Raw genomic sequence first — 26593 nt, 5'->3', positions numbered from 1 at the left:
CGGACAATACTTTTTAAAATGTCCGGACAGAAAAATTTAAATGTCCGGTAAGCAATATTTTAAACCGGACATTTGAGATTCCCAATCGGACATGTCCGGCGCATATGACGATTTCCGGACCCCTGAGCTTGACATTTTCTGGTAATACCGGTGAGTGTGTGACCATTTGCTGATGATGAGACTGCCTAAGCTACCTTCAGGTACTAAGTATTCCATTCCATCAAACCTCAGCTGCCAACAGGTGATACATATTCCATGGCCTAATATAAGAACTTAGCCACCAACAGGTGGTTTGTACTCCATGGCCTGACAATCAGACCTTGGTTACCAACAGGTGCTACATACTCCATGGCCTGACAATCACACATTGGACACCAACAGGTGCTTTGTACTCCAAGGCCTGACAATCATACCTTGGCCACCAACAGTTGCTTTGTACTCCATGCCCTGACAATCAGACCTTGGCCACCAACAGGTGCTACATACTCCATGGCCTGACAATCACACATTGGCAACCAACAGGTGCTTTGTACTCCATGGCCTGACAATCATACCTTGGCCACCAACATGTGCTACATACTCCATGGCCTGACAATCAGACCTTGGCCACCAACGGGTGCTACATACTCCATGGCCTTATATCAGACCTTGGCCACCAACAGGTGCTACATACTCCATGGCCTGACAATCACACATTGGCAACCAACAGGTGCTTTGTACTCCATGGCCTGACAATCATACCTTGGCCACCAACATGTGCTACATACTCCATGGCCTTACAATCAGACCTTGGCCACCAATGGGTGCTACATACTCCATGGCCTTATATCAGACCTTGGCCACCAACAGGTGCTACATACTCCATGGCCTTTTATCAGACCTTGGCCACAAACGGATGCTACATACTCCATGGCCTTATATCAGACCTTGGCCACCAACAGGTGCTACATACTCCATGGCCTTATATCAGACCTTGGCCACCAACAGGTGCTACATACTCCATGGCCTTATATCAGACCTTGGCCACCAACAGGTGCTACATACTCCATGGCCTGACAATGAGACCTGGGGACTGCTGATATGGAAAACCATACAAAGTAGAAGCCCTCTCTGGAAGCTCACCTGTTAATTATCAGAACATCCCATGATAACACCCACAAGTAGAGTAGCCTACAAGGTAACAGGCACAACAATCAGTAACTGAAATATCTTTACTCTGTTCAAAAAGAGCCCAATAAATTGACACATATATACATTATAACATTTCTTTTCATAATTGAAGTAATTAAAAGTAAAAACAACAAAAACACATAAGTTTTACAATATACTGTTTTCTTTTTATAGAACATATTTCATGAACCAGAACATATCCCTATTCAATGTTTAACATAGTGGCCCTAAACAAGCAAATGTAATTTACCAATGGAATGTCTTTACAAAGCATTAACAAAACAGTAGTGAGCTAAAGATATATGTATAACAAGAGCAAATATAACAATAACCTTTCATCGCATAAAGTTTCAATACAACATAAATATCCGTCATCACGTTCTGCTTTTCAAACTTCATCGCTGAAGATTCTAACAAGAGTAACAGTTCAACAGGTTTAATGTAAAGAAGGACTCAAGAAAATCTAACAAAGAGATATTTCCAGTGAGTATTTTTCTTTAAGTGTATCATCAAAACGGTGGTTTATGAAACATGTTTTTACCAAACAAATATTTCTTTGAACTAGGTGTCATGATCTCAAAATATTTTGGTATAAAAAATGAGATTCACACATTGTTCTCTCTTTCTGAAATAATGTCCCCAAAATAATGGAGTAAGATAAGTTTATTGTGGCACATGAAGTGTAATCTGCATTGATTACCATAATCAGGCAGTATTCAAAGAAAATTAAGGAATGAGCTATGGTTCTTTTTGTGGCTTCCAGTCTAGTTTCATTTACTTTCTAGTCATTGGGTTGTTTCAAAATCACCCTGACTTCACTCAAGCTAACCATTTTTTCAAGCATGTCCTCTGATCACTTAGTGTAGGTGCGTTTCTGTATAGAATGTAACCCCAACAGAGTCAAAACCTGAACATCAAGGTAAATAACAGTTGTTAGAAACAGATACATACTGATGGGTACTAAATCCTAAGTGAAATGTTTTAATATAGATACAAATCATGGAAGAGGAATATCTACAATGTGATACTACACAAAAATCTAGCTACTGTTTCCTGGAAACTCCAGCCACCATCTCTACATTATATAATCCTCATCAAAAACATCATCACATCGCAACGTTGTCCACAGGTACTGTTGACACAGTGGTACACTACAGTGCATAAGTAATAGCTAACAGTCTAATGTACATGTTGACATATACAACACATGAAATGAAACACTTGAATGCTTGGGAGGAGGTCCAACATAAAACAAAGTAAATGAGTGCAATATGCACTAAAGAGTGTAAAACTCGTAGGCTGGAACACAGGGTTGACTTATAGAGAAAATAATATGGAAGTAGGAGGACCTTGAACCAAGTCCAGGACCAAACTAAGCACAGGGCAGACCTGAACCAAGTCCAGGACTAAACTAAGCACAGGGCAGACCTGAACCAAGTCCAGGACTACACTAAGCACAGGGCAGACCTGAACCAAGTCCAGGACTAAACTAAGCACAGGGCAGACCTGAGCCAAGTCCAGGACTAAACTAAGCACAGGGCAGACCTGAACCAAGTCCAGGACTAAACTAAGCACAGGGCAGACCTGAACCAAGTCCAGGACTAAACTAAGCACAGGGCAGACCTGAACCAAGTCCAGGACTACACTAAGCACAGGGCAGACCTGAGCCAAGTCCAGGACTAAACTAAGCACAGGACAGACATGAGCCAAGTCCAGGACTAAACTAAGCACAGGGCAGACCTGAACCAAGCCCAGGACTAAACTAAGCACAGGGCAGACCTGAACCAAGTCCAGGACTAAACTAAGCACAGGGCAGACCTGAACCAAGTCCGGGACTAAACTAAGCACAGGGCAGACCTGAACCAAGTCCGGGACTAAACTAAGCACAGGGCAGACCTGAGCCAAGTCCAGGACTAAACTAAGCACAGGGCAGACCTGAACCAAGTCCGGGACTAAACTCAGCACAAGCAAGACCTGAGCCAAGTCCAGGACTAAACTCAGCACACGCCAGACCTGAGTCAAGTCCAGAGCCAACTGTAACCACCATTAGCGCTTACTTTCATATTGTGGCTTCATTTGATTCATAACGGAAGCATGGTTATTTTTGCTCTTTGCTCAAATGATTATTCCACCCAGAAATACTGCTCATAACTAACAAACAATCTGAAAGTAAATAGCCTATGGATATAAGGCATAATGCCATGCATATTATGCCAGTTCATACCAAATAAATGTAACAGTTTACATTTGTATCAATTATGCAATGACTGTTACATACCAGAGTCAGACAGGTCAAGGAATGGTTAAACCCTCACAGAAATAACTTTTCTCTCATGCCATAAGGAGGAATAACTCAGATAACTAGCTATACAATAACAGAGGCAAGGAAGTGACTTCTAGATAAAGAAAGGGAGAAATCATTATCGAAGGAATGCGCACACTCTTCATATTGGGAATACAAAACATATTTAAAGTGACATAATTCAAAAGGGGGGACAGGACACTTGCAATTCATTGCCCATCTCTACCCACCCCCTTGTACAACCCTTAGCCTTCCTCCTCCCCCCCCCCCCCCCTTGTACAATCCCTAGCCTTCCTTCCTCACCCACCCATCTCTACCCACCCCACCCTTGTACAACCCCTAGCCTTCCTTCCTCACCCACCCATCTCTACCCACCCCACCCTTGTACAACCCCTAGCCTTCCTTCCTCACCCACCCATCTCTACCCACCCCACCCTTGTACAACCCCTAGCCTTCCTTCCTCACCAACCCATCTCTACCCACCCCACCCTTGTACAACCCGTAGCCTTCCTTCCTCACCAACCCATCTCTACCCACCCCACCCCACCCTTGTACAACACCTTGCCTTCCTCACCCACCCATCTCCACCCCACCCTTGTACAACCCCTGGCCCTCCTCACCCACCCACCCCACCCAACCCTTGTACAACCCCTAACCTTCCTCACCAACCCATCTTACCCCACCCCCAAAACCTTAGGTGTTTCTCCTCCATCTACATCCATCTGTCACCCTTCAGCCGCTAGTAAGGCTCCAACTGCTGCAGCAAGTGCACCATGTATTATCATGATTGAGGTGTAACCAAATATTTCTACCTCTTTAGAGTTGATTTGTGTGGTTGGAACAAATATTGATTCATATTTGATTCATTTGATATTTGATTTAAATTTTGGACACAAAAACAAACATTAATAAAACTGCTATACTGTACGATTTCAAAATAATTAAAAACATTTGATTCCAACATTATGGCAACATATATATATTTAGTAAAATGGTATAAAAAAGTATATACATACAAATTGTACACTTTATCATATACTTCAGCTGTCTAATGTTTGGCATAGGAGATTAAAAATAACCTACAAAAGTGAAGGATTTCATTAGTTTGATAATATCTGTTGATTACATGGAATGACCATGGAAAGTGTATTATGTCACTTTAAAATTATGCACAAGTAGTAAGAATGGAGTGAACACAAAACACAACGATATAAATGTCATGAAATAAAACACCTTACTTTGACACAATATGGAAGCCACTACACTGAAAAAATGAATGAAATATTGAGAAACATCTGCCTACTATCCTTCGTAGATGTAAGAAACACATATCAATGAATACAAGGAAAAACAACCATTCTTCATCACTCATTTTCGTGAAAACATATACTTATCTGTTATTGTCCATTCTTTGAACTATGATAATAAGTCACATCCAAATCAAATTTCAAAACACAGTTTGACAACTTATGATGTAATCTAATTAACTGAACTGAAAATTCCTATATTTTTTTTCTTGTTAGTTCTGACAATCAAAATATTTTTACAGTGTATCTTCCTTGAAACTTGTTACAACAGCTAAAATATTCATGTGAATAAGAAAGTAAACTTGTGATTTCTGTGCATTTATTCACAATAGATTTACACAAACAATTTGTCTATGAAAAACTAATGTAGGAAGTATCTAAAATATTATGAAAATCTCTACAATATTACTGTTTATTACATATTTAGCAGTTACTACTGTCCAATGTGGTCTGCACACTGGACAGAATATGTCATGGAGGTTTTAAGTACATAGAAATGATTGACCATGATGAAAAATGATTATCAGTATCATTCTAATAAAAATATGTACTAATTGAGCAATGTTATTTATTCTGTTTCTAAAAAGATTGAACTATTTGCAATGAAGTATCCTTTGTCAAGTTTTGTACATGAATATTATGCAGAATCATGCATCTTAGCTAGGAATATAGGTTATCTACAAGACTAGTGAAGGTTCAGTGACACTAACAGAGCTACGACACATCATATTGACAGAGGCTATGTGATCAGGGCCGAATATGTGCGACAGTGCAAACAGCCCATGTGTGACTGACACATGATTGTCTGATCGTCATGACAACTTGCATGTTGTGTTCTTGTTACCACCTGTGCCTGTTCATCTGCAAGTTGGCGTCCAACATTCCAAATCACAACAGAAACCCTGTGTCGACATCCTTGAGCCTCCAGCCCCCGAGTTACTAGTTCCATGAGTTGCCTGGCAGAGTGGTCTCCCTTTCTTCAGTGATTGCTGTCATCCTTGCTCATGGCCAGCTTCTTCATCTGCCGTATGACTGCCGCAGCATTGTAGGCTTGCTGCAAACACAGAGGACAACATCATTGGTGTGTGTGTGTGTGTGTGTGTGTGTGTGTGCGTGCGTGCGTGCGTGCGTGCGTGTGTGCGTGCGTGCATGCGTGTGTGTGTGTGAAGAATTCAGTATCAATAATGGCAACAAGGACATATAAGTTACATCTTCACATCATCTTCCAAAGTGCTGTAAACGCGCTTGAATGTATTATAATTAGTATGTGTATGAAGTATTTACTATAACTATGATAACAGAAAAATGGAGATGAGTGTGACAGTATTTACTATAGTGTATGCTGTATACTGACCCTCCATCTTGTCTTGGCGAAGTTCTTCTTGATCTGAGCGCTGACAGATGCATGGATGTCCTTGTCCAAGGCAGCATTACCAGAAATCCTGTCACAAGACACAGCAATAGTCACACATCTCTCACCATGTCACAGTACCAACAAAATGAACATAGTGTCACGACTTAGCTTAACCAAACCATCGAGGAAATACATTGCTAGAATTGTTTTTAACTAACCCCTTATTAAGACAATTTCTGTGATGCTCGGTGCAGACGTTGGCAAGTTTAATTATGTGTTCCAAAATATTGCAACAGTGTGAAAAAAGAAGTTGTAACCCATACACTTACTTGCGATCAACTAACCAACTTTCTACTGCATGCCAAACAAATGTTCTCAATTACAAGTGTCAATTACAAAAACAACTGGCTATATGGCTTCTGACTGCTTACCATGGATCATCCATTGCCTGTTTACATGTGAATCGTTGTTTGACATCCTTACACATTAGGTGTCGAATGAAGTTCTTTGCTGCAAGGAGATGGTAACAAAACAACCATTACAACATTATACAACGGTGCAACTCTGATGAAGAGGAGATCATTCTTACAGGCCACAATTCCCATACACAGATATACTTGGGCCACTGGCATAGTTATGTGTGTCAGGGCCTTGACTCAGTTAAATCTCTGCACTGAACAGAGAGTACTATTAGATAGACTGTTCTGTACATTCCGATAGCAAAAGAGTTGTGTCACTCTGTGTCACTTATCACAGTAGTACAGAGAGTATAGGTTTCAGAAATCTTGAATTTGTAGCAAAACAAAGTCCTCTGAGGATGGACATATTTACCACTACAAGTCTACTCCCCAGTTTCAACACATAAATAACTAACCATATCTAAAGAAAGTGACCCTGCTACATACCAGACTCCGATATCTCATCCCAGTACGGAGAGTCAAACTCGTACTCTGCTTTCAGGATCTGCTTGAAGAGCTCTGCATCACTCTCGTCATAGAAAGGAGGGTAACCACAGAGCCTGCACACAGAAGTAACACAGGTAACAACAGACATCTGGACACAGGGTACAACCCTACTCCCCTACATGCCACTACAGACAAGCGCTGGCTAGTGAGACGTCTGGACACAGGGTACAACCCTACTCCCCTACAGGCCACCACAGACCAGTGCTGGCTAGTGAGACTGCTTGACACAGGGTACAACTCTACTCCCCTACAGGCCACCACAGACCAGCGCTGGCTAGTGAAACTGCTTGACACGGGGTACAACCCTACTCCCCAACAGGCCACCACAGACCAGCGCTGGCTAGTGAAACTGCTTGACACGGGGTACAACCCTACTCCCCTACAGGCCACCACAGACCAGCGCTGGCTAGTGAAACTGCTTGACACAGGGTACAACTCTACTCCCCTACAGGCCACTACAGACCAGCGCTGGCTAGTGAGACGTCTGGACACGGGGTACAACGCCACTATCCTACAGGCCACCACACCCCAGTGCTGGCTAGTGAGATGTCTGGACACAAGATACAACCCTACTCCCCTACAGGCCACCACACCCCAGTGCTGGCTAGTGAGACTGCTTGACACAGGGTACAACCCTACTCCCTTACAGGCCACCTCAGACCAGTGCTGGCTAGTGAGACTGCTTGACACAGGGTACAACCCTACTTCCCTACAGGCCACCACAGAACAGCGATGGCTAGTGAGATGTCTGGACATGGGGCACAACCCTACTCTCCTACCAGTCAACACACTCCAGCACTGGCTAGTGAGAGCATGTAGGTTATCCCAGCATGGTGACCTCTCTGGTCAGCCAACAGTCTCCCCACACTCTGTAATGCTGTCATGCTGAGGTTAATAAGTAGACAAGGTTTTATCATTTAAAAAAAAAATCTGCAAGGTTTTTTATAATTGGCAGGATAAATAAATACTGTTCTAAAAAACAGACTTGATCATAACAGTGAAGCCACAATGCCCTGAGATCTCCAAAGGGATGCATGCCTGACATCAATTTGGATGTACCCATTATACTTATGTGATCCTTCAAATCCTAGTAACAACATGAGTTATTTACCCTGAAGTGGTATTCCCCAAATCTGTGTCAATCAGATGTAGCTAAATTATTGACTGCTTAAGTTTCCTCATATAAAATGTACACTTGTTCCTTGTTTATTAAAATTTGATATAATGAATCTGGTGTTGTCTCTGGATTACATAATAAAACAATTATAGACTTCATAGTTACCCTGGACCTAAATGTTAAACTTGTTGAATCAAATAAATCCCCAAACAGGAACAAAAATATTATTCTATATCATATGTTCAGCACAATAAACTCCTCACTTAACATGGTTTGTCTGCTTATGACACTCATTCATTCAAACATGCTGTTCATGGTGTGTAATGTATTGAGGGCTACATGACGTACAATATGTAGGCTATGACGCCTATAGACCAGCAGTCCACCTCCTTCCCATACGGCTGTTGGGCCAGCACTTCAGGGGCTGGAAACAAACAAAGAACATCAGGAGATAAAGACAGAAGTAAAAATCAATTCAGTATCACACCCCATGCAGTGTGTGCTCTGAACAAAGCCGAGATATGTGGGTTCAATATAGGAATGCACAACTACCACCTTGGACAGAGATGGTGGTTCCTACATACAGCTTTCATGCACAACTACCACCTTGGACAGAGGCAGTGGTTCATACATACAGCCTTCATACACAACTACCACCTTGGACAGAGGCAGTGGTTTCTATATACAGCCTTCATACACAACTACCACCTTGGACAGAGGCAGTGGTTTCTATATACAGCCTTCATACACAACTACCACCTTGGACAGAGGCAGTGGTTCATACATACAGCCTTCATGCACAACTACCACCTTGGACAGAGATGGTGGTTCATACACAACAACCACCGTGGACAGAGATGGTGGTTCCTACATACAGCCTTCATACACAACTACCACCTTGGACAGAGGCAGTGGTTCATACATACAGCCTTCATACACAACTACCACCTTGGACAGAGACGGTGGTTCCTACATACAGCTTTCATGCACAACTACCACCTTGGACAGAGGCAGTGGTTCATACATACAGCCTTCATACACAACTACCACCTTGGACAGAGGCAGTGGTTTCTATATACAGCCTTCATACACAACTACCACCTTGGACAGAGGCAGTGGTTCCTACATACAGCCTTCATGCACAACTACCACCTTGGACAGAGATGGTGGTTCATACACAACTACCACCTTGGACAAAGACGGTGGTTCCTACATACAGCCTTCATGCACAACTACCACCTTGGACAGAGACGGTGGTTCATACACAACTACCACCTTGGACAGAGATGGTGGTTCATACACAACTACCACCTTGGACAGAGACAGTGGTTCCTACATACAGCCTTCATACACAACTTCCACCTTGGACAGAGATGGTGGTTCCTACATACAGCCTGCATGCACAACTACCACCGTGGACAGAGATGGTGGTTCATACATACAGCCTTCATGCACAACTACCACCTTGGACAGAGACAGTGGTTCCTACATACAGCCTTCATACACAACTTCCACCTTGGACAGAGACGGTGGTTCCTACATACAGCCTGCATGCACAACTACCACCGTGGACAGAGATGGTGGTTCCTACATACAGCCTGCATGCACAACTACCACCGTGGACAGAGACAGTGGTTCCTACATACAGCCTTCATACACAACTACCACCTTGGACAGAGACAGTGGTTCCTACATACAGCCTTCATACACAACTTCCACCTTGGACAGAGATGGTGGTTCCTACATACAGCCTGCATGCACAACTACCACCGTGGACAGAGATGGTGGTTCCTACATACAGCCTTCATGCACAACTACCACCTTGGACAGAGACAGTGGTTCCTACATACAGCCTTCATACACAACTTCCACCTTGGACAGAGACGGTGGTTCCTACATACAGCCTGCATGCACAACTACCACCGTGGACAGAGACGGTGGTTCCTACATACAGCCTGCATGCACAACTACCACCGTGGACAGAGATGGTGGTTCCTGCATACAGCCTTCATGCACAACTACCACCGTGGACAGAGACAGTGGTTCCTACATACAGCCTTCATGCACAACTACCACCGTGGACAGAGATGGTGGTTCCTACATACAGCCTTCATACACAACTACCACCCTGGACAGAGACGGTGGTTCCTACATACAGCCTTCATGCACAACTACCACCGTGGACAGAGGCAGTGGTTCATACATACAGCCTTCATACACAACTACCACCGTGGACAGAGACGGTGGTTCCTGCATACAGCCTTCATACACAACTACCACCGTGGACAGAGGCAGTGGTTCATACATACAGCCTTCATACACAACTACCACCGTGGACAGAGACGGTGGTTCCTGCATACAGCCTTCATGCACAACTACCACCTTGGACAGAGACAGTGGTTCATACATACAGCCTTCATACACAACTACCACCGTGGACAGAGAAGGTGGTTCATACATACAGCCTTCATGCACAACTACCACCTTGGACAGAGACAGTGGTTCCTACATACAGCCTTCATGCACAACTACCACCGTGGACAGAGACGGTGGTTCCTACATACAGCCTGCATGCACAACTACCACCGTGGACAGAGACGGTGGTTCCTACATACAGCCTGCATGCACAACTACCACCGTGGACAGAGGCGGTGGTTCCTACATACAGCCTTCATGCACAACTACCACCGTGGACAGAGATGGTGGTTCCTGCATACAGCCTGCATGCACAACTACCACCGTGGACAGAGATGGTGGTTCCTACATACAGCCTTCATACACAACTTCCACCTTGGACAGAGACAGTGGTTCCTACATACAGCCTTCATACACAACTTCCACCTTGGACAGAGATGGTGGTTCCTACATACAGCCTTCATACACAACTTCCACCTTGGACAGAGATGGTGGTTCCTACATACAGCCTGCATGCACAACTACCACCGTGGACAGAGACAGTGGTTCCTACATACAGCCTTCATGCACAACTACCACCGTGGACAGAGACAGTGGTTCCTACATACAGCCTTCATACACAACTACCACCGTGGACAGAGATGGTGGTTCCTGCATACAGCCTGCATGCACAACTACCACCTTGCTCATGCCTAAGATTTGTTTGCTGCTTTTCTCAACAGTCTGCAATATTTCAGCTATATCAGAGTCCTGTGTAAATGCTCGAGTCTGGACAAGTCAAACCAGAGACTGACTACAAGCAATGTCCCACACCATCAGGTCCCCGATGAACCAAGTCCCAGAGTCAGATCATCCAATCTATTTAGTGACTTTATGACAAGCAGAGGTTGCAGGGACCTATTCTAAGTGTGCCCTCCAGGGGATCATTACAGGCAGGTTGAGCAACACACCTTGCTTGGGGCAGGACAAAGGGCAGTAGGCCACAGCTTGTGGCTCTGTTTACTTCACAACTTTATCATAATCTGTACACAAAACATTCTTCCAGCCAAACATTCCAACAAAGATTAATTAGGGCAATGTATATGTAGCTGAGTGTTGGCATCTTACTCCAAAGGTAGCTGTGATCACTCTGTTTAGCCCTCAGTTGTTTCATATGAAAGTTTTGTTACTCTGACATGAAGCAACTAAATAAAGAACTAGAAAGCATAACATTCTATACATGCTGAGTGATAAGTCAATGTTATGAGGCGATTATCTCCACACACCAGAGTAAAATTTATCTGATTTTATGGATCATAGGCCTTACCTTTGAGAAGATCAATCTATTAAAATATAGTCACTAGGCTCTGTAACACATCTGAATCCTGGTTCATAATTTTAGATCAGGAAGTTTATACAAGGGCCAAGAAGGCTTAGCTAAGTGCATAACAAGTTTCTACAAATCAGACTCCTCACATCATGTTGACGACATTACGTAAAGGTACGTACACTGGCTTACAGGGAGTTAGGTCAAATGTTCATCATGAGTAACCACAGCACATGTTCAGCCATAACAAAGTCTTGGCCAAAGGCTAAAGTTGTGACAATATCACAATCCCCCCAAAGATATAACATAAGTTACTAAAAAATCATACAACATGAAACATGTACATAACGTTTCAGTCACATGAGCAACAAAGCAGAATGTTTGAGACCTAAACTTGTAGCATGTACCTACTAATCTGGCAAAAGAAAAAATGTTCCTTTTACATTTGTATTTCCCTTACACTAACAGACAGGAACAGCATACCGTATTTTCTTGAGTATAGTGTGCACATTTTTTCCAAATTATTCACAAATTTATGAGTTTTGATGTTTTTTCCCCCATGCAAAGAGATTACCGTGAGCACCTAACACTGGAAATACCATGTCAACAAATTCATACTGAATTACGCAAATTATTCATGTAATTTACACTGTCTGGCTATAAAAAGTGTTATTTGTATTTCTGGACTTATGTTTGTAACTTATTTCATTAATTTTATTCAAAATTCCTTTTAATATTGTTTTAATTAATTCTGTGAAATCGATCGGAAGATCGCACAACTCACCGTTATTAACAGCAACCACGGTCAGATTACCGCTATTGACGCCTTGAAACGAACTTTAGTTGACAGAGAATGGATACATATATCATAAATGCCATACTTTGAATCGGTAAAAGTCATATTTGTTTTTGTTGGACGATTCTATGTCAACACGTAATTTTCGCGATCACGTGATGACGTGCACGGGAGCCTTGACGGTGAATGGTCAGACTGGTTCCATGTAAAAAATAATACCCGGCAATAGCGATCAGCTGCTTCGCTTAGGGTTATTGTTATTTGAAATATGTTTAGTAAAAGCTGCATCTAAATTAACAAGATATTGGAATATATTATTCCTGATAAAAAATTAGTTTCAGATACAACTTTTGCCGATCCTTAAAATACTGTAAAGTTATATCATTGGGTGTGTCTTGACCGAATCACCGGTCGATTCCAAGAAAATGTGTGTACAGCTGATTGCTGTGTCCGGCTTAGTTTACGAGAAAATACACAAGGTAATCTTAATCCCTGGATATAAAACAATGCCTAGCGGAACAAAAAATACAATTTAAATGGTAAATCAACATGTCTGGTGATTTTTTATCTCAAATTTCGAATTTGTACTGACAAAGTTTCTCATCACCCGCTCGTTTGCCGGACTTCGCTGAAGGGGTACGGAGTAATTTTTTTCTGCGCATAATATTCAAATTTTTTTTTTTCGAAAATATCGAATCCGCTAGAGGGGGGTGCGCATTATACATGGGTGCGCACTATACTCAAGAAAATACGGTAAGTAGATGAAATCAAGTTTGTACAAAATCACAACAAATACGTTCAATGTGTTTTGGACAAATTAAAGTGAATCTATGTCTGTAATACATCTGAGTTTAATTTCAGAGAGAGATCAACTTCTAATTAATTGGAAATGATATATAAACAATTTCAATGATTTTATATCTTAACACCATTCACATGAGAGCATTGCTGAGATCACCTGTAATACTGCCAGATACATGAATTGTACCATAGGTGTATATATACATATTGATACATAGAGATATATATGGCTACATGTGCCACCCTCTTTACTAGGAGAAATGGAACATCTACTGTCTGGCTATTCATGAATGGGGCACCTACTGTCTGGCTACACATGAATAGGGCACCTACTGTTTGGGTATAGTACATGAATGGGGCACCTACTGTTTGGCTACACATGAATGGGGCACCTACTGTCTGGCTACACATGAATGGGGCACCTACTGTCTGGCTATACATGAATGGGGCACCTACTGTTTGGCTATACATGAATGGGGCACCTTCTGTCTGGCTACACATAAATGGGGCACCTACTGTCTGGCTATACATGAATGGGGCACCTACTGTTTGGCTACACATGAATGGGGCACCTACTGTTTGGCTAGACATGAATGGGGCACCTACTGTCTGGCTACACATGAATGGGGCACCTACTGTCCGGCTATACATGAATGGGGCACCTACTGTTTGGCTACACATGAATGGGGCACCTACTGTCTGGCTACACATGAATGGGGCACCTACTGTTTGGCTACACATGAATGGGGCACCTACTGTCTGGCTATTCATGAATGGGGCACCTATTGTCTGGCTACACATGAATGGGGCACCTACTGTTTGGCTACACATGAATGGGGCACCTACTGTCTGGCTATTCATGAATGGGGCACCTACTGTCTGGCTACATATGAATGGGGCACCTACTGTCTGGCTACACATGAATGGGGCACCTACTGTTTGGCTATACCTGCTTGCTACATATACCACTTTCTTCATCCTGTCCTTGACTTACCCACATATCCTGGTGTGCCACACGCTGTCTCCATAATGCCAGTACCCTCCACCTTCGACAACCCAAAGTCGCTGATCATGATTTTGGAATCCTCATCATGGCTGTAGTATAACAAATTCTCCGGCTGTAAAGTAATATCACAAGCATAATGGATTACGTGTCAGATAGTTAGAGAGACTCTCTTGATCGTCTCTACAGTCATGGGTAACGTTGGGTAGTGTATCCATGGGAAGATGACACACATGGCCAGCAAACCTCCATGAGTGTGTGCCAGTGTAAACACCTGCTGTTGTAATAGTTGGTACTTGGTCCAAATGGAGGAAAGAAACACACTCTTGTCATCATCCAGTAGGATGCAACATATACACACAAGAATGGTCATTTGATTCAAACAACTGTCTTAGTTATCTGGACATTGGATAATCTTCAGATTGGAACTGAGTGACATTCATCATAAGCAATCTATCCTTCAATGTGATCATTTAAAACATGTCTGTGACATCATTCTATGGTTTGGGCGCTCCATTATTTTTAGGGAATAGAGAGTTGATGTGTTCTCTGCCACTGTTGCACGTGCTCCATTGTGAGCTGATCTTTACACTGTATGTTTTATGACTCTTTAGAATGTTTTGTCAAAGTGTAAAAGTAGAGATGTGTTTTAATATAAAGTAGGGTAATATCCTCATAACTCTCCATTCCTTAAAAATATAGGGCCTGTGCTCCATTATGTTTAAGGAATGGAGAGTAACTTGGACACTTCCTTCTATGTAACATCAACACTTGACATCAAAATGTGACTGTGTAAAAAAGTACAGTTTTGTTTCACTTCTGTAAAATCAAAAAAACATATATTCACACATTTATTCACTGAAAAATTGATTGCTGACACATATCATGAACGAAGTATCCTGACAAAAAAGATATGACTTTGGTGTATGGCTTCAGCTCCATGGTCAACACAATCACCTACTACCATCGACTTCAACATTCATATGGCGTTGCCAAATATATACTGAACCGCAAAGGACATCACCATGGATAGATATATCCTTAATTGTCCAAACACTGTAAACATACTTTGAGACATATTACAAAGATGAAACTTGGCAAAACTGATCATCAAGGTTGAAATTAAAGTGTCAAATGATCTTAAAGTGAAACACAAACACTAGTCTGTGAGAAAATGGCATCACAAGTCAGTATCTCATGTGTCCACCATGTGCATTGATGACTGACGTGTAACATCAATACATGGAATGGATGAGGCGGTTGATGAAGGCCATAGGCACTTGAGCTCACACTCTGAGGAACACCTGACGCAGTTCAGCTGCAGTTGTCAGCCTTGGTTGGACATCATTCAGCTTTCTTTGAATCTCATCCCACAGATGCTCAATGGGATTTAAATTGGGACTGAGGGCAGGCCACTGCATGGTTCTGAGGCCATTCTGCTGGAGGAAATCTCTTGTTGCTCTCGCAGTGTGGGCACCGGTGTTATCATGCTCAAACTCTTGGTTGCGGCGACATGCCAAATGAGGTATGGCATATGGTCTCAAGACTTGATCAATGTACCGAGCTGCTGTAACACCATTGTCTCTCCCTGGACCGAAGTTCTGGAAGACTACAGAGCCGACCCTCTGTGCAAGATCAATTCCACCCCACACCATCATGCTCAGACCACCCCGTGAGTCTCTCTCAACAACACAAGCATTCGAATAACGTTCCCCAGGCATCGCCAGACTCTCTCTCTGCCATCTGCTGTTGAGATACAGTAACGGCTCTCATCTGAGAAGAGGTGCTGGTGGCGCCAATGCTGGTGCTGTGTTGCCCACTGAAGACGGTCCCGGCTATGACATGGTCCTCGGTGTGGCCTGTGTCAGTGGAGGTGTCCCCATGGTATGTTGAGCAGTTTCCCCAGTAGTAACAAAGCAATCTTGAAGATGCTGTCGCACAATCTGACGATCCTGACATCGGTGGGTGACCCTTGGTCTCCCACTACGTGATCAGTCATCTGTAGTGTTGGTGGTCTGGTACCGATACTGGAGTCTGTATATGGTCATTACGTGGACTTGAAATGCATTGGCTACTTGCCAGGCGGTTTGTCCAACATGCAATCGCCCAAGGGCTTGGTGTCGCTGATTTCTTGTCAATCTTAGCATGTGGTAGCAATTCAATAACAAAAAATGAATGTTATCCGTTCTGGGTGAATTTTTATAGGGGAAGAACTGGGGGAACGCATGTGCATTTCAATTTGCACGGAACTCATGTGCTTCAGGTTACCATGGCCATTGCTATGATGCGTTTGGTCGATCGGTTTTATTGTCATCTGCTTTGGTTTTTTTCATCAAACAAGGTAATGTTAAATTTTAGAAACTTTGACAAAACTTACCCAGATATTTAGATGACAATTTTTCATGGAATGTTACTTGGGGTGACGTTTCTTATGCGGTTCAGTATATAATGTTTATCTCATTGAATGAATGAAAAGAGTGGACATTTTCATGTCACAAGATATGCTCATGACAAGGTAGGGAGAATATTCGCCTACCTATCTTTACTCATACACAAGACAGCTGGTCTCTAGGGGCTGATCTTAACACCCACCCACTGGTCTGTCATCTCTCCACTGTAGAACAATATATACGGGATTGATTGCACTGTGAGGTCTGATAACAGTATGATGTCCTTTGTTGTACCCACCTTCAAGTCTCTATGTACAACTCCCTTTGTGTGCATGTAGTCAACTGCAGCCAGGACCTGCTTTATCAAGTTACTGGCATCCTTCTCTGTGTAACTTCCCTTCTCAACGATCCTGTCAAACAGCTCCCCTCCAGTCACACTGAAAACACCAAGCCCTCACCTCAACCTCAGCTACATTTTTCCATAATACTCATTCCTAAAGCTGCTTAACCAACATGAATGATTATTCCACCAAGTCAACAAACAACATTCAACAACCTGTGTTATCTGCATTTATCAGGTCTAAGGTTTATATTTAACAACAATGGATATTCAGTTTGCAATAATGATATGTTACTGCCTCTACTAACTTTCAGGCAGTGAGAATCTGGCTGCACCAATCTCCCAGAGAAACACCATCAGAGGCTAAGGGACAACCAGCCAAGGACAAGCCCAGCTTGACCTGTATTATTGGAAGAATGCTGACTTAATCAGCATCGTTTCCCGTACCTGGTCCTCCTGCTCCCATATTTATTACCCATGAAACCCACGAGACTCATTTCACCTCCTTGCAGGTCCCTTGCACTTCAATTAATGTCAACCACACCTGATACTTCTCAATGTCAGGTTGTTGTCTCGCTACAGGAGGATCAAACATTTAGGTGGGTTCTGATTAAAGTCAGTAAGTGAATGTTGTGTACCACAATATTGTAGCTCTGTCACTGCAGCCTAGAAATAATCAAACCTGACATTGTAACCCTCCACTACAGTCAGGTTGTACTGTGTATTTTGTATGAGAATCCCTACAGGTGTGAGTTTATATGTCTGCTGTGGTTGAAGGGCTCAATTTAAGGGACTGGATTAAACTTGAACCTTGTGCATGTTGACAAGAAAAACAATTACACCACACAAAACCATGTTGCACCCTGGTCATAAAAATGTATCAAAGTAGAAACACTGACTGACCTGCTGCCAGTGTCACATACATTAATGACACATTGCTATAAAATATAATAGGAACATGTACACATAATGAAGTATCCACAGTTTGATGACCTCAAGCCTAAGAAAGCATGACAAAATACACGTTACAGGCATTAGAGATGTAGTAGGGTAAATAAGCTTTAGAGGTACTGAGTGTGTTCGAAGATCAGTCTTGTTAGCATTAGTCAGACATAAATCTGTTTTTTTCACATGCACTTGGATGTAAACATAAATTAGATTGCATTTATTTTCTACAATAGATTGCACAGCGCATGTCTGATATAGCTAAATGGAGCCCTGGACAGCACATGATCATGGAAGGCTGCTGACCTTGGACATGGAGCATGGTCAGACAGATCAGGGAGAATTATTCAGGAGGTACTTGATCAACTACTTGTCTCTCCTTCTTAATGTTGCACAAAGGGAACTGGGGGAATGGGATGAGGACTGGCATCTATCTGTCTCTGCACCAAGGTCTAAGCTGGGAATATCAGGGATCATGAAGGTCTATGACACAATGAAGCCCAAGTCAAGAGGGTGGGGGCGAAATTCTGTGACAAATTGTTAGTGATGTTTCTAAAAGGGCAAACTCACTCCAAATACATCATGAGATGCTGACTGTCAGATATTCACACCTACCTTCTGGGAATTACCCTGTGGTTATCTCCTGGGAAAGTACGTTTACGTCACTCTTAGTGCCAAATTAATTTGTTACTAACATGACACTTCTGCACATACTGAAATGGTGAGGATAAATTATTTGTTATATTGGAACACATTTCTCTTCTAAGGTATGTAGTTAGGTATATTCAATAGCCATGATGGCCACTAAGCACTGATGGTTGACTTAAGTGTGACCTGAATGTGTGGTGGTTGACTAGTGTGACCTGAATGGTTGACTAGTGTGACCTGAATGTGTGGGGGTTGACTTGTGTGACCTGCATGTGTGGTGGTTGACTAGTGTGACCTGAATGTGTGGTGGTTGACTTGTGTGACCTGCATGTGTGGTGGTTGACTAGTGTGACCTGAATGGTTGACTAGTGTGACCTGAATGTGTGGTGGTTGACTAGTGTGACCTGAATGGTTGACTAGTGTGACCTGAATCTGTGGTGGTTGACTTAAGTGTGACCTGCATGTGTGGTGGTTGACTAGTGTGACCTGAATGGTTGACTAGTGTGACCTGAATCTGTGGTGGTTGACTTGTGTGACCTGCATGTGTGGTGGTTGACTAGTGTGACCTGAATGTGTGGTGGTTGACTAGTGCGACCTGCATGTGTGGTGGTTGACTAGTGTGACCTGAATGGTTGACTAGTGTGACCTGAATGTGTGGTGGTTGACTAGTGTGACCTGATTGGTTGACTAGTGTGACCTGAATGTGTGGTGGTTGACTAGTGTGACCTGAATGGTTGACTAGTGTGACCTGAATGTCTGGTGGTTGACTTGTGTGACGTATGTGTGATGGTTGGCTAGTGCGACCTGCATGTGTGGAGGTTGGCTAGTGTGGGAATGACCTGTATGCCATGCTTGTTGACCCGTAAACTGAGAGAATAGGAGTGACCTGTACACCAAGCTTGTTGACACGTAAACTGAGAGAGTGGGAGTGACCCGTATGCCATGCTTGAGACCTGTATACTGAGAGAATGGGAGTGACCTGTTCACCATGCTTGTTGACCTGTGGACTGAGAGGGTGGGAGTGACCTGTATACCATGCTTGAGACCTGTATACTGAGAGAATGGGAGTGACCTGTTCACCATGCTTGAGAACTGTATACTGAGAGAGTGGGAGTGACCTGTTCATCATGCTTGTTGACCTGTATACTGAGAGAATGGGAGTGACCTGTACACCATGCTTGTTGACCTGTGGACTGAGAGGGAAGGAATGACCCACAAGCTACTCACAGTTCCATGACCAGGAAGACATGTGTCTTGTCATCAAACACATCCACAAGCTGTACGATGTTTGGGTGGTTCAGTCTGAAATGATAACAAAGAAGTGTTGATAGTATATATACTAGCCACTAAATCTTAAAACATAACAATGAAAAGTTTCCATGTAAACTTTAATAGTTGGATACTGAGATCATAAGAAGACAGCAGTACAGCATGTTTATTGTCCATGACGTTACGGGTCCAAATGTGGCAATAGAATGTTATCTGGCAGATCTGCTGACGTCGCTCCATTTCATCCCACACAGAGATCCAGTGAATTTGCAGGCCAAGGTAGTACTTGAACATTGTGCTGTTGAAGTAATGCCATAGCAACCCTAGCTGTGTGAGGACAGGCATTATCCTGTTTGAATGTCAAACCTGGGCCATGAGGTTGATGAAACTGAATCACCACTGGTCAGAGAAACTGATCTCTGTAGCCCACACCTGTCAAAATGCTCTGAACAACAACTAAAAGGGTTCTCTGATGTGCACTTATTCCACCCCAAATCATGGGACCACCCCAAAGCAATTCCTCTCCATGACACAGGCTTGAGCATAAGGCTCCCCAAGATGTCTGTAGACTCTTTGACTGTTAAATCTGGACTCGTCTGTAAAAACAATAGTCCACCACCACAGCCGAGACTGACGCATATGATTTCTACACCACCTTTGACGGTGGTTTAGTCTATCCAGCGCATCAGGATGTATGGCGGGATGATGTGGTTGTATCCTGTTACAGCATGAACTGTTCATGACTGTGTTGGGGTGGATACGCTGAATCTCTGGAATGGTCTGAGCACCGAACACTGCAGTCTGAAACCTGTGCTGGAGATGGGTCACCTGTATCCATCTGACCTGTCTTAGTGTAATAACGTATGGGCGTCCTCCATGTTGGCAATTGACAACTTCATTAATTGTTCTGATAACGTCTCAACAGTGCTGAAATGGTGTTTCGGTGGCAATGGAAATGCGCAGCCACCTGACGTTTGGGACATTCCCCCACTGACAATCCCAAAAGCCTCATGACGTTGTGCAGTCTTGAGTCCTCACATAATCTGCGGATCATTAGCCATTTAATTCTTTGAACGATCAAACGTCAAACAATTAAGCTTCCCAAATCAACAGCAGCTTTTCTTCATCATGTGATCCACACAGTGTATCGCAAGATGCACATGCCCATGCCGAAACCACTGACGTCATGAAACATAGCCCATGCATATGTGTTCAATTAAATTCACTAACAACAGTGATTACACATGTCTTTGTATGTGTATATTTTGATTTCCTATGTGCACAGATCATATTTGTTTTCTCATATATATACAGATGGATCAGCTATTGTAGCACTCATTAAAACTCTTACATACAACAATCTGCAACTACACTAGACATATACATATGAAACTACTACTCTAACTACACACTAACCTTGCACAACACTGCCTCATCCTTACACAACATTGCCTCATCCTTACACAACACTGCCTCATCCTAACACAACATTGCCTCATCCTTACACAACATTGCCTCATCCTTACACAACATTGCCTCATCCTAACACAACATTGCCTCATCCTAACACATTGCCTCATCCTTACACAACACTGCCTCATCCTTACACAACATTGCCTCATCCTTACACATCATTGCCTCTTTCTTACACAACACTTACACAACATTGCCTCATCCTTACACATCATTGCCTCATCCTTACACAACACTTACACAACATTGCCTCATCCTAACACAACATTGCCTCATCCTAACACAACATTGCCTCATCCTTACACAACATTGCCTCATCCTAACACAAAATTGCCTCATCCTTACACAACATTACCTCATCCTTACACAACACTGCCTCATCCTTACACAACACTCACACAACATTGCCTCATCCTTACACAACATTGCCTCATCCTTACACAACATTGCCTCATCCTAACACAACATTGCCTCATCCTAACACAACATTGCCTCATCCTTACACAGCATTGCCTCATCCTTACACATCATTGCCTCATTCTTACACAACATTGCCTCATCCTTACACAACATTGCCTCATTCTTACACAACACTTACACAACACTGCCTCATCCTTACACAACACTTACACAACACTGCCTCATCCTAACACAACATTGCCTCATCCTTACACAACATTGCCTCATCCTTACACAACACTGCCTCATCCTTACACAACACTGCCTCATCCTTACACAACATTGCCTCATTCTTACACAACACTTACACAACATTGCCTCATCCTTACACAACACTTACACAACACTGCCTCATCCTTACACAACACTGCCTCATCCTTACACAACATTGCCTCATCCTTACACAACACTATACCCTCCTTACACTTCACTATGCCAACCTTGCACAACACTACACCATACTTGCACTACTCTACACCATCCGATCACAACACTACACCATCCTTCACAACAATTCACCATCCTTGCACAACACTGCATCAACCCTACACTTCACTATGCCAACCCTGCACAACACTACACCATCCTTGCACAACTCTACACCATCCTTGCACAACTCTACACAATCCTTGCATAACTCTACACCATACTTGCACAAGAGTACACCATTCTTGCCCAACTCTACACCATCCTTGCACAACACTGCATCATCTCTACACTTCACTATGCCAACCTTGCACAACACTACACCATCCTTGCACAACTCTACACCAACCTTGCACAACTCTACACCATACTTGCACAAGAGCACACCATTCTTGCACAACTCTACACCATCCTTGCACAACACTGCATCATCTCTACACTTCACTATGCCAACCTTGCACAACACTACACCATCCTTGCACAACTCTACACCAACCTTGCACAACACTACACCATCCTTGCACAACGCTGCATCATTCCTACACTTCACTATGCCAACCTTGCACAACACTACACCATACTTGCACAACACTACACCAGCTTTGCACTACAACTATATATGTCACCTATATCATCTTCAGGGCCAGTGCAGAACAAACAGAAGCCAATGCTACATGTGTAACTCAAAATGTCCAATATTTATATGCCTAACTACAGGGAGAAACATATGATAGGCCTTCAATAAAACCATATCAAGAGTGCTCCCACTGTTGTGTGGATGAACCTGAGAGACAGGCTCATGAAGTATGGTCCAGAGGGAACACAGAGTCCCACATCACTGATGATGGTGTCGTCACCAAAGCAAAACCAAATCCCCTCCCCAGATGTCACTGTCCAAGTTAATAACAGGAACTGACATCTTCTTTAGTGAGCCTACCAAAATATAACAGATCATATCAATTACTTTCAGTTGGAAAAGATATGTTGGTACAAGATACACACCACCATGATTTCATGAATATATGCACAGAGGAAGCGGTGTAGTCCAACAGGGTTACTTATAATTCCAATAAAGTTGCCATACCACACAATTAGGATGTGTATGAACAGCAGGATTTACTATGCATGATGACAGCACATTTTCATATGTTTGACCAGTATCTTATTGGCATTGCTTCTGAGACTTGGTAAACTGGACCTTTTGCTTTGCTATCAATCTGTAAGCAATATATTTTGAATATATATTTATACGAAAAACTTCTAATAAGGAGCCCTACTATGCAAAGAGGCCTATTTTGGCTGGAGAGCATTCAATATTTTTGAAGGTCTAACATGTTAAAGATGACCTCTTTTCTGCAGAGACTCATCTCACACATCTGTTCTCTGCAAGCTGAAGGAAATCCTCAAGATTGAAATTCCACATGCATTACTACACAATAATAATATCATCTGCATTGATTGCACACACACACACACACACTAGAAAGGTGTTTGCATTAAATGCAAAAACAGAAGCTTCTTGTGCGCCCCAAAACTTTCCAAACAGAAACATGTATCACAACCATGTTGACGTTTCCACATCAGGTGACCTCACACTTGCATAATGCAGTAACACATCGAAACAGAAAAGCTGATGCCACTGAGGCTACCTTAATATCAAAGTTATGATCCATTCTGGTTTGAGAAAATATACAACTCAAAACAAGTTAAAGAATCCCCACAATTGGAAGGCTGTGTGCTGCAATACTCAGCTGCGCCATGTCAGATGAACCAGAGTTAAATGAAAGAATTTGGTGTTCATTCCCACAGTACACATGTCCAATGCAGTACAACTCTGAAGCAGAAAATCCAATGCTCAAATTTCTTTAATAATAGAGTGTAAGCACTGCCAGCCATGAACTGCCTAGAGATCATGTATACAATGTTTCCTCAAATTTCGATAATAAAAGTTAAAGATATTGTGACTACACAAGTTTTGTGGGAAGTTGGACTTCCTGCAAAACCTGTACATGTGTAGTCACAATATCTTGCGCTTTTATGACTGAAATTCCCACCAAATGAGCTTGACTTTCAAGGTATTCCAATCACATACAGGACCATTACTCCTTTCAGACTATGGTTGTATTACAACTGAGAAGTTTTTATAACATACAAACAATTAACTCCCTGATGGAAACTATTTACATGTTGTTTCATGAATTAATGCCCTTCAAATCGACCTTGAAATTTGACACAACCATGACATATGATAGGTGTTGAGTTAGCATGGTTAGTGACTTTGAATTTTCCGTAACTACACTTTTATTTTTCATAAAGTAATCTGAAATGTCATTAAATTTGTACCATGTTTCATAATTTGATCCTATAAGTGTCCGTAACATTACGGGGGACACCCAACAGTTGAAGTGATTGAGACCCTGCTTTAGAGATCTATACTAAGTAAAATTCCAATCATTAATACTCAAGTTATCTTGTCTGAACACCTCTCCGTACATAGAGGATGAATACACTTTAGTACAATAGAGGCTGGATACACTTGAGTACAATAGAAAAGCGGATACACTTCAGAACCAAAGAGACTGGATACACTTCAGTACAATAGAGGCTGGATACACTTCAGTACAATAGAAAAGTGGATACACTTCAGTACAATAGAGACTGGATACACTTCAGTACAATAGAGACTGGATACACTTCAGTACAATAGAGGCTGGATACACTTCAGTACAAGAGAAAAGTGGATACACTTCAGTACAATAGAGACTTGATATACTTCAGTACAATAGAGACTGGATACACTTCAGTACAATAGAGACTGGATACACTTCAGTACAATAGAGACTTGATACACTTCAGTACAATAGAAAAGTGGATACACTTCAGTACAATAGAGACTGGATATACTTCAGTACAATAGAGACTTGATACACTTCAGTACAATAGAGACTTGATACACTTCAGCACACTAGAGACTGGATACACTTCAGTACAATAGAGACTGGATACACTTCAGTACAATAGAGGCTGGATACACTTCAGTACAATAGAGACTGGATACACTTCAGTACAATAGAGACTGGATACACTTCATTACAATAGAAAAGTTGATACACTTCAGTACAATAGAGACTGGATCCACTTCAGTACAATAGAAAAGTGGATACACTTCAGTACAATAGAGACTGGATATACTTCAGTACAATAGAGACTGGATACACTTCAGTACAATAGAGGCTGGATACACTTCAGTACAATAGAAACTGGATACACTTCAGTACAATAGAGATTGGATACACTTCAGTACAATAGAGACTGGATACACTTCAGTACAATAGAGGCTGGATACACTTCAGTACAATAGAAAAGTTGAAACACTTCAGTACAATAGAGACTTGATACACTTCAGTACAATAGAGGCTGGATACACTTCAGTACAATAGAGACTTGATACACTTCAGTACAATAGAAAAGTGGATACACTTCAGTACAATAGAGACTGGATATACTTCAGTACAATAGAGACTTGATACACTTCAGTACAATAGAGCCTGGATACACTTCAGTACAATAGAGACTGGATACACTTCAGTACAATAGAAAAGTTGATACACTTCAGTACAATAGAGACTGGATCCACTTCAGTACAATAGAAAAGTGGATACACTTCAGTACAATAGAGACTGGATATACTTCAGTACAATAGAGACTGGATACACTTCAGCACAATAGAGACTGGATACACTTCAGTACAATAGAGACTGGATACACTTCAGTACAATAGAGACTGGATACACTTCAGTACAATAGAGGCTGGATACACTTCAGTACAATAGAAAGGTGGATACACTTCAGTACAATAGAGACTTGATACACTTCAAGCCAATAGAGACTTGATACACTTCAGCACAATAGAGACTGGATACACTTCAGTACAATAGAAAAGTTGATACACTTCAGTACAATAGAGACTTGATACACTTCAGTACAATAGAGACTGGATACACTTCAGTACAATAGAGACTTGATACACTTCAGTACAATAGAGACTTGATACACTTCAGTACAATAGAGGCTGGATACACTTCAGTACAATAGAGACTTGATACA

The 26593-nt window shown here is 42.3% G+C and overlaps 1 protein-coding gene across 1 annotated transcript in view; it reads right to left on the bottom strand.

Moving 5' to 3' along the window:
* Window positions 1–4133: 4133 nt before the first annotated feature.
* Window positions 4134–26593, bottom strand: part of LOC139444898 (calcium/calmodulin-dependent protein kinase type 1-like) — an 84978-nt gene continuing 62518 nt past the window's right edge. The window contains exons 3-10 of the mRNA XM_071225903.1: window positions 20087–20161; window positions 17225–17363; window positions 14528–14651; window positions 8564–8639; window positions 7039–7151; window positions 6565–6643; window positions 6134–6221; window positions 4134–5833 (exon numbers count right to left, since the gene is read on the bottom strand). Of these exons, the coding sequence (XP_071082004.1) occupies window positions 5759–5833; window positions 6134–6221; window positions 6565–6643; window positions 7039–7151; window positions 8564–8639; window positions 14528–14651; window positions 17225–17363; window positions 20087–20161 (769 nt within the window). The 3' untranslated portion in view covers window positions 4134–5758. The remainder of the gene's footprint in view (window positions 5834–6133; window positions 6222–6564; window positions 6644–7038; window positions 7152–8563; window positions 8640–14527; window positions 14652–17224; window positions 17364–20086; window positions 20162–26593) is intronic.

This window comes from Haliotis cracherodii, unplaced genomic scaffold (genome assembly GCF_022045235.1).
Source record: "Haliotis cracherodii isolate W230 unplaced genomic scaffold, xgHalCrac1.p SCAF_6, whole genome shotgun sequence".
In the NCBI taxonomy this organism is placed as follows: domain Eukaryota; kingdom Metazoa; phylum Mollusca; class Gastropoda; order Lepetellida; family Haliotidae; genus Haliotis; species Haliotis cracherodii.
The sequence above is the reverse complement of the archived record's forward strand: the minus strand, read 5'-3'. Positions and strand labels throughout refer to the sequence as shown.